The sequence below is a fragment of the Spodoptera frugiperda genome, chromosome 15, assembly GCF_023101765.2.
Source record: "Spodoptera frugiperda isolate SF20-4 chromosome 15, AGI-APGP_CSIRO_Sfru_2.0, whole genome shotgun sequence".
In the NCBI taxonomy this organism is placed as follows: domain Eukaryota; kingdom Metazoa; phylum Arthropoda; class Insecta; order Lepidoptera; family Noctuidae; genus Spodoptera; species Spodoptera frugiperda.
The window spans coordinates 6,731,420-6,748,412 of record NC_064226.1 but is presented as its reverse complement, the minus strand read 5'-3'; the positions used below and the strand labels follow the sequence as shown (position 1 = coordinate 6,748,412).

The 16,993-nt window shown below is 34.5% G+C and overlaps 1 protein-coding gene across 4 annotated transcripts in view; it reads left to right on the top strand.

Annotated features, from left to right (window-relative positions):
• LOC118277045 (lachesin) overlaps nt 1-16,993 on the top strand; it is a 97,861-nt gene that overhangs the window by 34,653 nt on the left and 46,215 nt on the right. For 2 of the 4 annotated variants that reach the window (XM_035595727.2, XM_035595714.2), the window contains exon 2: nt 3,259-3,375. In XM_035595727.2, the coding sequence (XP_035451620.1) occupies nt 3,315-3,375 (61 nt within the window). In that variant the 5' untranslated portion in view covers nt 3,259-3,314. Of the gene's footprint in view, nt 1-3,255; nt 3,376-16,993 lie in introns of all 4 variants that reach the window. The other 2 variants (XM_035595722.2, XM_035595709.2) reach the window with 1 other exon arrangement.

The following is a 16,993-nucleotide window of genomic DNA, read 5'->3' as shown; positions in this document are numbered from 1 at the left end:
ACAGTAAATACGAATCAAACGACCCCTATCAAGCTGAAATCCATCAAGCCGTTTAGGCTAGATAGTGAGAAATATTCGAATCTGGCGCCAAAAATCCGCCATTTTGTTTTTTTATTATTTTGATATATCCAGTGTCACTCTCACAGTAAATACGAATCTAACGACACCTCTCAAGTCAAAATCCATCAAGCCGTTTAGGGTAGAGAGTGAGAAATATTCGAATTTGGCGCCAAAAATCCGCCATTTTGATTTTTAAATATTTTGATATATCCAGTGTCACTCTCACAGTAAATACGAATCCAACGACACCTCTCAAGCCAAAATCCATCAAGCCGTTTAGGCTGCAGGGCGTGCCAAACAATTATACATACATACATACATACATACATATATACATACTCTCGAAAAACATAACCCTCCTTCTGGCGCAGTCGGGTAAAAATCAGGGGTAGTGGAAAGTCATCTAATGGCTTCTCTTGCCTTGGGCGAGGCGAGAGGAAGTGTCAGACTTACTGACTTAAAACCACCCAGTTCCTGCCCAGTATGTTGTGGTCTGATGGCTGTCAGGGATGCATGTTCGCTTCCAACCGGCTGATCTAAAAGTCATTGGGGTAGGCATATTTTATGTTCCACAGAGGAAGTTTTGTGAGCAACTACCGAGCAAGATCCACCTTTACATGAAAACCTATACGACTGATGTTACGTAAATAATATTTTATAAAAGCATTTAGACTACAAAGTGCCATTCCATACTATAAACAACATTAGTTTGTTTTCGTACTCGAAAACTGCATTCAAAACTACTATTACTTACACTAATTTTGTATACTTACCTTCCTATTTGTGTCTGGGAGTTGTAACATTATTAGTACACATTAAGATTATAATATTAACTGTCCCTTTGAGACCACATCCGTATGGCTAATTGAGTTGTTCAAGCAACGTAATGTAACTTTTTGTTGCAACCCTTGCCTTAGTGACTTTGACATGGTGAACACACACATGTGTGAGTTACAGGTTACTCTTAATGTACGAGTGTGTTTATTAACAATTAAGTATGTTTGTTAATTTTTGTTTGAATCTACAAGAAATTAATTCTTCTTATAAGTAAGTAAGTTTGTAATTTTGTATCGATATCTGAATTCCCTCATGTAATTAAAATATGAGAACTCATACATGATTGAACTCATATAACCACACAATAGAGGCTAAGATAAATGAAAGCAAGATTTTATTACGATGTCAAACAACATTATTAATTCAACATAAAATTGAGACGACAAGCGCAATGAAAACTATGAACGAGCACTTAAACCCCATCTGTCGCTGCGAGCAATCATATTTAATCCACTTAAACGTCCCTACACTCGAAAGCCATTCCACTAAGACCCTTATTACGCTGCATCGAACTAACCACACCTATAAACTAAACATTGTTGCAAATCCTAGCACCAAATCACTTCACCATCTCGTGGGGCTGGTGAAATCATTTATCTAAAAGCGTCCCCCTTCCGCCATCAAAACTAAATCAAGTAGGGCGACGAACATAAACTCGACCGCCCTTGCAGTTAGATAAAATGTAAAGGGAAGTTTGATTCACTTGGCTCGTGTGACATCCCACGTAGGAAGCCCGTCCACCTCCCGAGGCCTCGTAACGACCTCTTTATACTCAGCTATCTCTATTTGACTACGATTCATATCTCCCAGTGAAGGACACTTAGTCGAACATTATTGGAAAACTCAAACCTAGCCTGACTTCTGTTACCTAATATTTAAATCGAGAGAGTCACATTGTATTCTCCACTTATGTATAGCTACAGGTTTACTTCAAAATTCCTTAAAAACTTAATTGTTTAACTAGCTTATATAAACTTTTAATACATACGCCAATGAGTATATTACTGACATTTCCGAAGCACAAAAAACTTTGTCGCTAGCATATTGCATTAATTACTATCTGTATTCCGCAAATGAGTGCTACGTAATTGGCACTTATACTTCTGCTGAGAGGTATAATCGTTTGTGACGATTCTTAATTACTTAATTCCCGATTAACTTCTTAATTACCAACGGCGTCGGTATGCGAATGGAGCTCTGAAAAAAGTCATTTGAGCACGTCTTAGCGGGCAAATATTGTCGGTGGCCTCCTCTAAGGAGGTTCATCTCGAGATAAGCGTCGGTGAGACGAGGAGGCCAGCATCTGGGCCGGTAATTAAGCGCATCTGCCTACGTTCAATTTTGGAACGCGCTGGATGAGTTGCCCCGCGCTCCTTCGGGTCCATTTGGGAGGGTAAGAGCAAATTGCTAAACTTTCAATTAAAGAGTTGTTATTCAAACCGCTCCCAGTTCCTCGATGGAATTATATTTTATTTCACAACGAAAACTCTTATTGGTACTTGTGGTGCTTGTTTTCCGCTCTGCTGAGCCCCAGTTGAAAATTTCTCCATAGGAAACTGTGAGAATTTATTAACAATTGTGTATTTAAAATAATTTTCCATTCTGGTTTCGTATAGCGGCTTTAAGATTACAGAAGATGATCTTTTAATTTGGTTTTTGGAACATCTCTGAAATTGGGTTTGTTGATAATTACGAGAGCTTCTGTTGTAAAACTTATAAGAACAGTTGAGACGGGGTAAGTAGCTACATTTAATTCCGAGAGTATTTTATCTAGAATAATTCTCGCGGATGTTACGAGTAGCTACTACGTCGGAATCTGAATTCAGGTACCTACTTACATTTGGTTACGCCGCCGTCAGAAACAATGTAAGTTCACAATGAAATCTCCTGCCTTTGACGTTACTTAGATATCTAGAAAATGTTATATAAAGACTACATTTGAAGCCACGTTGTCTTTTATGCTCTACATAAAGATGGATCACTGCCTTTTTATTTATTCACTATGCAACATATATTTGGGTGCAAATGTGTTTACTATACATTGATGCGCTAGTACATGTCATGTACCTTGCTTTTACATATTATCACTATTATCTTTGTCTATCACAATTAAAGTGTTATAAACACATACATATATCATTAAAAAGCCATAATACGAAGCAATATTTTATGCTAAATAAAAACGTAAGACAAATCTTCACCTCCATTTCCTACTTAATAGTATAATTAAAACCAACAACAGCGGCCAGTAAACTTGCAAATATTATGCTTTACAACTTCAATATTATGGTAATATTTTATAGAGTATTAAAATGGTAATATACATAAATGGTAATAGTGTCCTCGTGTTTGTTGCAGTAGAAGTGAGTCGCAGTGCGCTTTCGGCTCGATGTGCGTCCGCCGCGCGAGGAGGGAGCATGCTGGTGCACCTCGTAATACTTAGCACCGCCTTCGCGGCAGCCAACACCGGGAAACACGGTATGTATATACAAATCTTTCATCAAAATTTTCAGCTGGTTTATAATTTTAATCGATCAAAGAATCCAAATCCGAATGGAATCCAAAGTAATGAGACTGTCTCGTTATTGGTGTTTTTTTAGTTAACTATGAATTCCGTAAAGTGATAAAATGAAATTAATACTATAACTGATCATAGCCCGTAGTGTAAGATAGGTAATTAATCTCACACAAAATGTTAAATAATCTAATCAAACAATATCCGAAAGTACTTAAATTTCAAACAAACAAGTACCTGAATAAAACGAAAGAAAAAAATACCGTATCTTAAATCTCTAACTGCGTAAATCTCTAAAAGCTATTAGGTACCGAGGCGACGTATGAAAACATTTTCTTCTCAAGAAGAAAAAAATATCTAACGGAAAATATCCACTTCCTTAAAACAGTTTTCTAAGAAAAAAAGAAACAAATACATTGGCGGGACCCTTCGAGATTCATCTTGTACGTGTACATTATGTACTAGACCCCCTCGACTTAATCAGCGTGAATGTTATAATATTATACACCCTACAACCATTTTGAAGGGTGAAAAACATGGGGAAAATTCTAAACTTCTTCACACTTGCACCCGATTGCGTCACTAAAAAATAATAAACTCCAGAATCTTCAAGAAGTTCACAATTTGTATTCGGGTTGAACGCGCTCCTGTTTTTGCCCTTGTTAGGTTTAATTTACTAGAGGGCCTGACATACAAATAAGTTTATTAATTGTTTAAAAGCTCCAATGTCCTAATCTTGTTCATCTTACTTCATCACTCACGTCACATCACCCATTTGTTAAGTAGAAACAATGTTTGGAGTAGCATCTTCGCCTTTATTTTTTGAGGGGGAAAATCATCCAATGCTTTCTCCCGCTTTGGGAGAGGCAAGAAAGAGTTTCAGACTCTTACTGACTAAAAACCTAATGGTTTTTACTTCTGCTTTTCGAGCCGGAACCCTGGTAACCCGTAAGGCAATCCGCGGTTCTGTGCAACTTCGTCCAAATTTTTATTTTAATCGCTTGGTTGACTTTGCTACATATTATATACGACTCTCAAACCGACTTTACCAAACATCATCATATAAGTTTTAATAGAAGCACTTATGACTACTACTCCTAAAAAACACCCAAAAAACACTAATTACAATAATCAAAGAAAATAATAATATCTTCAACCCTTCAAGGTGGGACATTCCGCGCCATGCAATTTGGCGACATGACTGCGACAGTCGCCAGCTTTTGTTGAGTACAGACCTCCATAAAGTGCGTTGACGAACAGTTCTCCACTCTCATTACGGTACGGGGAAAATTTGACATAATTAAAACGGGGTCAATGGTACTATACAAATCCCTAGGCTTTCCATTGTGTTATGTATGATTGTGCAAGGTACAAAAATTCTGAAGAAATATTTTAAAGTTTAGCTTATATTTGTTCTTAGTAAAAATACATAAGTATATAAGCAGTTTACATATTACTTATTTTCCATTATATTTGACACATTTCAACGTTTTTCAGTAATCTTTTCTGAATGTCACATGCCTTTCAAGACCACGCCAAAAAGAATTAATCCAATTGACTGCACGGTTGGTGCGGTGGCTGGGCAACTGGCTGCCGTGTAACGTGTAGCGCGTTCGATTCCCGCACGGAGCAACTCTTTGTGTGTCACAAATTGTTGTATCGCGTCTGAGTGTCATGTGCATGTAAAAATTTTGTAAATGCACCCATAACACAGGAGAAAATCCTAGTATGAGGCAACGTTTAAAAAAAATTAAGTCCAGTCGTTTTCTAGTGCCCGGTAGATGCAGACCAAAACAATATTATATTAATTCGTCTGGAACGTTCCATATGTCATTTGCTTTTTATTTGATGTTGGTTTTTCTATATTTCTAGAACATTAGAGAACACTTTTGTTTCAGTAGAAAGAGAAAACGTTATTATTAAGATGTTGTCCTTGTCATTTTGGGTCTGACGTCATTGACGTGTCATTTGTTTTTTTTTTGTAGGTACTCGTACCTGTGATAGTTTTGGTAGAATATTTTTATTTGAGCAGATAGAGGTCGATATATGATTGCTGTCCTTATCATTTTGTGCATGACGTCACTGACGTGTCATTTGTTTTTATTTTTCTTTAATTTCTGTTACGAATTATGATGAGACGTGTGTAGGTGCTTATAAGCCCGATGTAGTACCTATGACAATTTGAAATCTAATATTACAGAAACATTGTTATGAGCCTCGTAATTTTACATAGTTTCGTTCTTATCTACTTAAAAAGTTGATTTCGAATTCTGTCCACATAAAAATGACAATTTACTCCAACTCCAACGTATAATGAACTAGATTATCTACTTTACGGTAATGAGAATACGATTGTAATTTCGTTGGAAAACAATTTGCCTGTAGGTCTGTACTTTATTTATTATCAACATATGTGGCGACCAATTGTCTACGCAGTAGGTGGTCAATTGATCGCTAGGGTAGGTGTAAATCATTGATTTATGTTTTAGTTTCGTAATATAACGTCACGCCTTTTAACCCCAAAGGAATTACAACAAACATAACATACTGTGTAACGTGTAGCAGGTTCGATTTCGAAGCAACTCTTTGTGTGATCCACAAATTGTTGTTTCGGGTCTGGGTATCATGTGTATGTTTGTAAATGCACCCACGATACAGGAGAAAATCATAGCGGTTTCATTTAAAAAATAAACTATATTCACCGATGTTCCCTTAGTTATGTTATGAGTTCCATATCTACATAATAGCGCGTGAAAACTTGTACTAGTGAGCAATTTCCAAAAAAATCCAATAATACTTAACCCGACCCGGGAACTGCGTCGTTGGTCTAGTGGTTGCAAGTTCCCGGTTCGATGCCGGGGTCAGACAAAGGAATACTAGACCTTTTTTCATAAGAATTTTGTAGTAATAACCCACCCAAAACATAAATGTGAAAGGATGCCAAGTTCGATAATATTGGAATGCTTCGCCTATAAAAGAAGTGAGATCTAAATAAGTACCAAGTTCCATACACAGACCTCAGTTAAAAATGATATAACAAGTTGGCAAGTTTTCACACACTTTGTTATAAACCTACTAAACGCAATGAGTCAAGTATGTAATTTTCTATTAAAACTTGCCAAGTTATATCATTTTTAACTGAGGTCTGTGTATGGAACTTGGTACTTATTTAGATCTCACTTCTTTTATAGGCGAAGCATTCCAATATTATCGAACTTGGCATCCTTTCACATTTATGTTTTGGGTGGGATTTCATTTATTTTTGTAAGGTTTATTTTCTTTTTTTCTTATTTTACTTTACTTTGACTAAATACAAACCTTCGTAACGAATTTTAGGTCGGTACGACCATTGGAAGATATAGATAATTTTTTTGTTTTAGTTCCTTAGGGTATGAATTTACACCTTCATTATTTTTAAAACCGACTCACACTTGGCCATTTTCAGATTTTTTCCTTTACCTTGACCTAAAGACCTACCTCCATGCCAAATTTCAAGTCAATACGACTATTGGAAGTGGTCTAGGTTTTTGATGAGTGAGTGAGTGAGTCAGTCAGTGAGTGTATAGTAAAAATAGCGATTTTCTGACGTCAATATCTCAAGATCTACAATAGGTACATTAATGAAATTTTGTATTTTAGATAAGTAAGTAGATCTCGATAGATACTAGAAATTTCATATGCGTAGATAAAATAGATTTTGAGTTATAGGTGGGTCGAACTTGGCCCGAAATGGTTCGTGTAATATAACCCACGGCCGGTGTGTCGGTTTTTTTGCTCGAACTTGGCGGACACACTGCCGTGTGTCTAGATTATAGTTAACTAAATTAATTTTAGTATGTAACATAAGTACTATAAATATCCAATAGGTTTATTGTAAAAAAAATATGACAAGGTCACGAACCAAGATTCCATAAAGAACTAAAACCTCAAACTCCACTATCACTCAGCCAATCAGAGACTCATTTAAAACAATACAAGTCAGCAGTTTTCATTGAAAATGTGTTTTCTTTATCACGATTGGAATTCGGGTCACAAGGAAGTGTGCATAGAAGTTTTACAGTTATACTCTATCAGTTATGTTATGAAAGCGAAACGTTTCCTGCGCGCCTTAACTTTTACTAAACTATTAAGGAACTTTTGTTGAGTTCTGTAAGTGAAAGAAATAAACATGAACCCGTATATAGTGCAAACTATCGTCTGTTTGTGATTTTTGGTATGTTTTTTTTTCTGTGTGTGTGTGAGATGTATAATGTACAAGTTTTGAGGAATGGATAGAAATAGATAGTTTAGAGATTTTTTTACCAGACTTTTTTTAAATCAAATCAAATTTATTTGCTAGTGACATTTTACCAGGTCAGGCATGCATATTTAGTGTCAAAAATTCAGTCTTCCATATGTATGGACATGGACGTTTTGACTATATTTATAGCCATTTTATTTATTATATTTTATTGTTCGTTGGTATGAATAGAACATAAAAAATATACTACTACTTAATCCAAATTATAAATTTTACATTTTCTTTCTCTAAGTGCTAATTAAGTTTTTTGATCAAACGAGTAAAACACTAAAACAGTTATAATGAAAAAATAGCTAATCAACAAAGCCAACACACCCAGGGACAACACCTAGTAAAGTAAATAAATAAACATTAGCCTGCCAATACCCCGAACTGTACCTACAAATACCATTACATTCATATATAAAAACCCTATTATAAGTAAGCGGCTCAACAGCCAACCTTTAGCAAAAAGATCACTTTGAACCAGGAAAAGGACATAAAATATATATATATAGAGAAAAATGACAAGCTCACAAATCTGCGGGTGGCATGAATCGTTAAAAAAATATCGACGGAAAACAAACCCACATAAGAAATACAAACATTGCATAGAATATTGGGGGACATATATATAAACATACTCCCATATATATATAGATACATGTATATATCCCCTATTCACATGTAATACTGAAGCGAAATGCATTACCGCAACGGAACTTGAATATCCAATATCTTTTCTCGTGACCTTTTCTTGACTATAGATCGACGCTGAAACATCAGATTCCGGTATATAACATAACTTCATGTAAAGCTTTATCCCTAGAAATGGTGGACAGATGTCATTGTGTTACAAAATCAACCCTAAACTGGTTTAAAGTGGTTATGGTCACTCTTTAGGTCATTAACCTCTTATCTGTCAGTAAATGAGACACAATAGAAAACACATTGTGTCTCGCGTAGATCTGCTTTCATACCACGGGTTACTGAATGTGGGCTTATACTGAGTTACTCAAATGAAATTAATGAATTACTCTGTAATTTCTAACCACCCTGTGAAGTCCATTGCGATAGATCTTTGATAGCACAATCGGAACCAATAAAATATTCTCCGACACTCAGCAACAGTTTCAATATTTTAAGACTGGACCCCGTCCAACAACGTCCCTTGGAGAGCGTAGGTCAGCATATCTGAACATCAAGAGTGGCTGTTCCACAAGCCTGAAGCTTAGTCACAAATGCCCTGAATATCTAATATCACACAGTCCGAATGCGGCCTCCATATCTAAGCTAAGTGTCCAACAATATCGGAGGGCCCGACTTATGTCCTCAAGCCGTCGTTATCAAAGTGCCAAACTACATTCTAAGCTTGTTTACGCCAATGTCATCTCCATAAATACACGCAAACTTCTTACTACCATCTTGATACAATTACGTCTTCATGGCCCAAGTTTACTAGGTACGGATTATACTATTCAAAAACATATTTAAGGCCAAACAGAATAACATTAAGACTCAGCCGCTGTTGTTTGCAAATAATAAGAAAACAGACTTGGGGTAAGTTAAAAAAATTCGCGTAAAATTTGCATAAACCTCGTGAAGCCCTGTTCACTTTTCTCTACTTTCGTTTTTATATCATCTCTTATAGCGTTCGTTCCTAACTCATTTTATAACAATATTATCTTATTAAGTGTTTCATAAAATATTTTCGAAGGGAAACTTTTATAATTATTGTTAACTAGCTTTTGCCCGCGACTTCGTTCGCGTGGAATAGTGACTTCCGGCAAATTTTTGGTTTTAACCACATAGTTCCCGATCTCGCGGGATCTCTTCAAAAATGAGATGTGGAAGATATTCCAGGGAACTCTTCAAAAATCAACATAATGAGCTCTGCGTTTGAATTTAATAGATGTATACTCACTTAGGGCATTGAAAAAATAGTTTAAAAACGGACTTAAACTAACTTAAAACTAAAGAAAGCTACGAATTACGAATTTATAACAATTAAAAAAGAAACTATATTACAACCTATCCTCTATGCTATAATAACCAAGCTTAAACTAAATAATTTAAAAGAAACGACTTAAATCTAATCTAATTAAAAAAAAATTAGACTTACAATTTTATTAAAAAAACTAACTACAGTAACTACTAATAATCGATATCAAACTAAACCTACGTTAAATAGTTTAACCAAAAAAACAGGAAAACCCAACAAATAAACTTATTAATTGACAAATACAACGAAACCAATTTAGAATATACGAAACAGCAGGACCACTACAGATAAATAATCATACGACTGATAATACACTTTTAGTAGTAGTACCGAAGCGCTCGGCCGATAGTCCGATACCCAACCAAATGAATGTAACGAAACCATAGCGCGATCTATTTCGATCCCAACGCCATCTATCGAGGATAAAGACAACTTGGATTATTTATTTATACTCCGTTCGGGCATTTTCTTTGTACTAAAAGTTTAATTATATTGATATTATTTTTTTCATACCTTTTTACTATTTATTTACTTTTTTTCGATGAATTAAAACAATAACATGAACCGAAGTCGTGTAACGATCGACATAGAATTATCTATACTCCGTTAGAGCATTTTCTTTGTACTAAATGTTTTATTATATTGATATTATTTTTTTCATACCTTTTTACTATTTATTTACTTTTTTTCGATAAATTAAAACAATAACATGAACCGAAGTCGTGTAACGATCGACATAGAATTATTTATAAATAATTTATTTCTTATTTTTATTTTTTGATTTTTGAAATAAAAATATATCTATGTCCTTTCTAAGGTTCTAAACTATATCTGTACCAAATTTCAACCAAATAGTTGCGGAGATTAATGGTATAAGCATAGAATGTTCGACGTGATTCTTTAATTTGACATAACTTTTTTATTTATGAACCGATTGACATGAAACAAACACTAAATGTAAATTTAAGCATCCCACAATATATTCGTGAAAACCGCATCCAACTCGGATCAGCCGTTTCTGAGATTAGCGCGCACAGACGAACAGACAAACAGACAAACAGACAAACAGACAAACAGACAAACAGACAAACAGACAAACAGACAAACAGACAAACAGACAAACAGACAAAAAAAAGAGAATTACATTTTTGGGTTCGACATCGACATAACAATAACCCCTGCTATTTTTTTTATTTTTATTTTCAATGTACAGACAGCACTTTTCTACGATTTTATTATATGTATAGATGTTGTTACTGTTTTGTTTGTTTGGTTGTCGCCACTTGAACTGTGCGATTCCGGGTACATCTGTATATAGACTGATGATTACATATTTAAAAAATGCTGGACAATACCTAAGTAAATATTTCTTTATAATATAAAGCTTCAATGTTGATATTTACTCAACCGTAACATACATGAAAACTACCAAATATGACTCAAATACCTCAGAGTAGTGGAAAATTCTTATTCCCACCGAACTGTCAGTTCGTTACTTACCGATTTCCCGACATCCCTGCTTTACCCTCGTACATTTATCTACGTAAGAAAAAATCCTGGCGAAAATGTTCCGTCCGAAATCACCCATATATATATTAAGTAGGTTATTTTATATATGTTGATGAAACACGTGTTATTTCACCGTGATCCCGGCAGATCAAATATAATCGTGATGTATATCAACCCTGGTTTCACTTTATTTTGAAACAGAAATGAGCATGAATAGGGAACAATTTTCTAAAGATCGTAAATAGAATTAAGTGTATTGTCTTGAGCAAAGTTTGTAGCGTCTACACGCAAGCAATAATTCCCTTGACTTGAATGTTTATACCACTGAATTTAAATAAGGATTATAAACAAAACAAAGCAACATACTTGAGTATTTAAGTAATTCAGTTTACAGAAGATAATAACATTAAAAAAAGTATTAAACAAATTCTTCATCGTAATAAGTATGACAGTAAGTTTACAAAACAAAAGTTTACTGTCAGCAACAAATTGGTAAATACGCTGACAATACAAACTCGACCGAACGTGAAACAAGATAAGTCAGGTATTAGAATAATATAAGAACCCGCAATAATAAAACAATTGCCGATACAAAGACACGTAACTTTGAAAAAAGAAAAAATATATGTAGGAGAGCTAACAGAGCATTGCCTTTGTGAACTTAGAACTGAATCCCCAGAGGTTTATGTCTTTTCGGATCAGGAGGCTTACTTGAGGACGCGCGAGGAAAACTCCTTTCCTTCATAAATATTTACTTTATGAAATAACGCGCCCCGAGCTCAGCTTAGTCTTACATACTGGCTGGGACCAGGTGATAACTGGTAAATGACAAAAAACACTCTTTTTACCAAAACGTCTTTTATTAGAAAATAATACGTAAATGTGTTTTGCGCAGCGTGGGATGTATGTAAAGCAATCTATGGACGACTTCCGAACTTGAATTGTTGTTTTGACTCTAACTTAAAGGATTTTATTAATACAAAAATACGAGTAGTGATATGTCTTAGGAAATGACACATTTTCCGCCATCAATCAGTGATTTGCATATTCATGAATAAAAGCAATTTTTTAATCCAAACTGATGTTTAGGATATTTATTTAAATGAAATCGGATAGATGAAGATAGATCGGATCGGATAGATAAAAAATTATTTTTACATTTGTATTTAACGAAATAATGAGTTAAAAAAAACCATTTTCCTCCAATCACATATAAGTCTGCAAAACGAAAGGAAAAGCAATGAGTTATTAGAACAATTCATCTTGAAACTCCATCTTTTAAAGTACTTAAATTATCTTTAGGAAATGACAACATTGCAATTTTCGTTCCCATAAGCCTTATGAGGAAATAAATCAATTTCCATACTCGTACTTGTGAGTAAGTAATATTGTACGGCGTGCAAGTCACTCACCCTGCAATTTGGTTAAGTAACAATCTGAATACGGTTTGTTATTTATGTGTATTGCTTTTATTGCTCGTATTGCAATTTACTTTAAAATTTATTTCTTGTTCCTAATACTGTCAAATGAAAATTAAGTACCCCTGCATCTTGGATTGTTTTGGTTCATATTAATTTATATTAGTTACATCAGTATCAACATTTTTTTTTTGAAGGGGAACCTCATCCAGTTATTTCTTCCGCCTTGGGCGAGGCGAGTGGGAGTATCAGACTCTTACTGACTAACAACCACCTTGTTCCTACTCCTGCTTTTCGAGTCAGAGCCTCGGTAAACTCGGTAGCCCGCAGGTCATCAGAATCAGCCAAACATTGTGTTATTTTGATTCGTTTATTCAAAAAGTATAATCCGTTTCACGTTTGATGTGTTGATTTCATAGATGGATACGGAGAAGTGATGAACCTCATATGAAATTCAGTATAAATATCTATCACGATATTTTGGTTTGATTAATAAAATTCTTTAAAATTTTAATACAGATGCCGTTACGCAGAAAAAATAAAAATAATAAAAGCAACGTCACGCCTTTTATCCTATAAGGGGTAGGCAGAAGTGCACATTACGACACGTAATGCCGCTATACAATGTACACCCACTTTTTCACCATTTGTGTTATAAGTCCCATGTAATAGGAGGTGAGCCTATTGCCATATACTCCGTGCTACTACTGAGAAATTTTCGAGAAAATAAAAATGTTCATCAATATTTGCTTAAAACAGAAACAACCATTCTCTCATTTATGACTATATCGCATTTATAGTGCCGTAAAGGTTTAATTATGCCATTTCGAAAATTATTATCTTACACCTCGCATAAAGAAGGAAGGTATAAAACTGTTTATGTGTAACCCTATACAAATATGCATAATGAAACGGTGTACTTGTATAACGGTGTACTTCATGAAATAACGATATCAAATCACATCACATCAACAGCCTCTAAGTGCCCACTACTAACCAAAGGCTTCTTCTGACACGGAGAAGGTTTGAGCATTAATCACCACGCTTACTCAATGGCAGGTTGGCGATTGCAAAAATAATTAGAAAATTAAGACTTATAATTAATAATTAGCAATTTTAAGTCCAGGTTTCTTCACGTTGTTTTCCTTCACCGTGTGTCAGTGGTGTCTAATTAATCTTATAAAGTACATATAACAAGAAAATAGGTACATTGCCGTTGGTAGGTTTCGATACATGCGGGTTCTACCTCACGAATGAGAAGCGGGCATCTTGAACTTCTGGGCCACCACGACATTATATCAACGTTATGCCAAAAATGACGATATATCAACAGTCAATTAATAAGCAGCGTGTCTCATCTGAACTCAGAAAAGTCTGTCAACAGCTTTAACTTTAAATTAATAAACACAGTACCTACTATGTACAGAAATAAAAGTAATTTAAAGTTTTTCGCTTAGGCCATTCCAAGTCTTGTTAGAATTTCTCAACTTTTTGCTCATAAACTTTTCTTACATACTTACTTGAATATTTTTCACACTTAAAGTACTTACTGATTTTTTATTATGAAGAATATTCTATGTCAATATATTTGACCGTCAAAGTAAGCATTTATTTTTATTCGACTTCAATCTGTTTAGCATGTTTTCGAGACCAACTAAGACAGAAGTTCATAATTCTCTTGTATATTATTTGATGGAAATATCCTTTAATAAGTTACCATCAAAACATTAACCTGTTATTAAAATAGTTATAAAATTAAAAACCCTTTATCATCTCATCAAGAAAATAAAAAGTACTTTAAACGTTGCCACACCCTCGGTTTTTTCCTGTGTCATTTGTCCATTTTAATCCCTATTTAAACCTACCTAATAACAATAACCAAACAGCTTAACACATCACACGGAATCATTTCATCAAATTCATCAATTTACATTTCATTAATGCTTAGTCACGAATGTCAAATATTTTCTATTAAATTTGTATAAATACAATGTTGTGAAATATTTACAATTTGTTTTACAGTTACTAAATTATACAATTGGATAAACAATATTGGAAAATTAATTTTAATACTAAATGATGTTTACTAAAAAATACAACATCAAATTAACATTGATTTATTTTTAACCAATAGCGGTGGATTTGCGTTTGGGAAGCCTACCACGTGTTTTAAACTATTACGTTTCACTACCTGCATACACATCATACTAACTATTAATTCATTTTGGAACCAATTTCAATACTATTTACACGAACATTTTTCTATTTAATGGAATTAACTAATGTGCTTAAATATAAGTTTTTAAACTGACATGGTCACAAGTAATATCATTAGAACTTTAAACTGGATATTTACCATGGCGCTTGCAACAGCGCCGAAATATCGGAAACTCAACAAAACCTATAGACATGGTCAATATCCCGTTTTAAGATCTAATAATGTGCTTAAAATTCGCAACAAAATAAAGTTATACGCTTCCATAAACGTGTGAATAAATGCAAAGAAACCGCGAATTTAATGAAAAAGAAAATCTCAATCAATCAGTATTGACCAAAAAATTAATTTTGCGATCATCAGCAATGAGTTAATACAATATTCATCGGGCGCGGTATGAGCGATGGAGAGGCACCGACGTGTGAATCATTCATCCAACTGAACGCAGCCGACGTTCGCGTGGCAGTCATCTGTGGCCAATGCAATACGCCGCTGAAAAGTTACATCCAATTACCAGAAACCGATGACGCGCATACGCCGCACACTGAATTTGACAACAGCTGTCATAGTTATTCTGAAAAGGTATCGTGGTGTCTCCTTTTTGTTTGAGAATTCGTTTTTGGAACAGGGTTTTGTTTTTTTTTTTTAGATGGTTGTAAGGACGGTTTTTCTGTCTAGATCTTGAAGTCTTTTTACTTGTGAGTTGTGACCCTCCTTCGTCTATACGAAAGGCAGTGGTACTTTATTACTTCCTAAGGTAGGTATCAAAAGAACAATGAGTGTAAAAACTATTTCTAGACAAAATGTAGTAGAAATAATATAGAGTATGCACGCAAAAATACGTTTTTTTATTAAAAAAATATTAAAATTTTAAATCTCAATTTGAACCAATACTATTTTTAATACGGAATGGACGATAAAATTGCGGTCTTATTTAAGGGAAATTTTTAAAACCGAATACCTTTAACCGGGAGCAATTTTTGTGCTGAAAATCAACCAACGTGAATGCGCAAACGTTTTTTTTTTTAATCATTTGAAACCAGCTTGTTAGCAATTACCAAGAATTCAATATACGAGTTACTATTGGCGGTTTATTGAGTTTTGATTCAAATAAAAGGTTCGTTTTGATAATCCTGTGTGTGTATATGTTACAGCCAAAGTAATAAATCTTGATATTATATATACTGTCTAGTAATTATATATATGGTCTACTAAATTTCGATAAAGTGATAAATGACACAAAATTAATCACATTAACTAGCAATTTTATATACTATCTTCGAAGACTTGGATAATGTAATAAAACGAGCAGCATGCAAACAAACATGCAGCATGCAGCAGGCAGGGTTTCCGTCATGGCTCCGGCGCTGCGGGGCTCCGGCGGTCCCACGCGCGCTAATCGTCGCAGACGGCTTTCGCTCACCACCGCAGCTTCGGCTTGTTGGCCAGCCTCAGCCACGGTGGCTCGCTAGCAGCCGCCTGCTCCTCAGCCCGCGGGCCGCCTCGGTCCTACGCGCCTACGCGATTTAAAATTACACTCTAGGGGTAGGACAAACAAGACTACGTAGAGTCGGTTTTGTAGCAATTCGGTTCTGTCACTAACTTTTGTTGCATAGCATATTAAATTTTTAACTAACATTATTATTTAATAGTTACAGAAACTATAGCAAATTCGTTTGATCGAAATTATGTATAGGGCACTACAAGTTCTCTACCACTATTTCCTACATAAGTTATTAGGCCTACTAACGTTATGCGAATCAAATTTATGCCAAAACAAATTAGTCTTTGATCTTAAAGATTAAGTTTTATTCTTACAAGTTATTTTTACAAGTAAAAATCTTGTGATATTTTGAGTTACACATGTATTATTACTTTGACTAACTTGGACTCCCTATTATAAATAATATCCAGGTAAAGTGATTAATTTATTACATTGTCTAGTGAATTTGGCATTTATATACGATTATTCATAATTACCAGTCATTATGAATAACTACTATTTAATCACTCTGACTGTAACATATACAATTTAGCTTATTTATGAACTTTTAAATCATTTTATCCAACACTAAGTTTATTAAGGTAAATATATTTTGAGAAATATATAACAAAAATAGGGAATCTTCATGTTATATGCAAAAATAACTCTTCAATA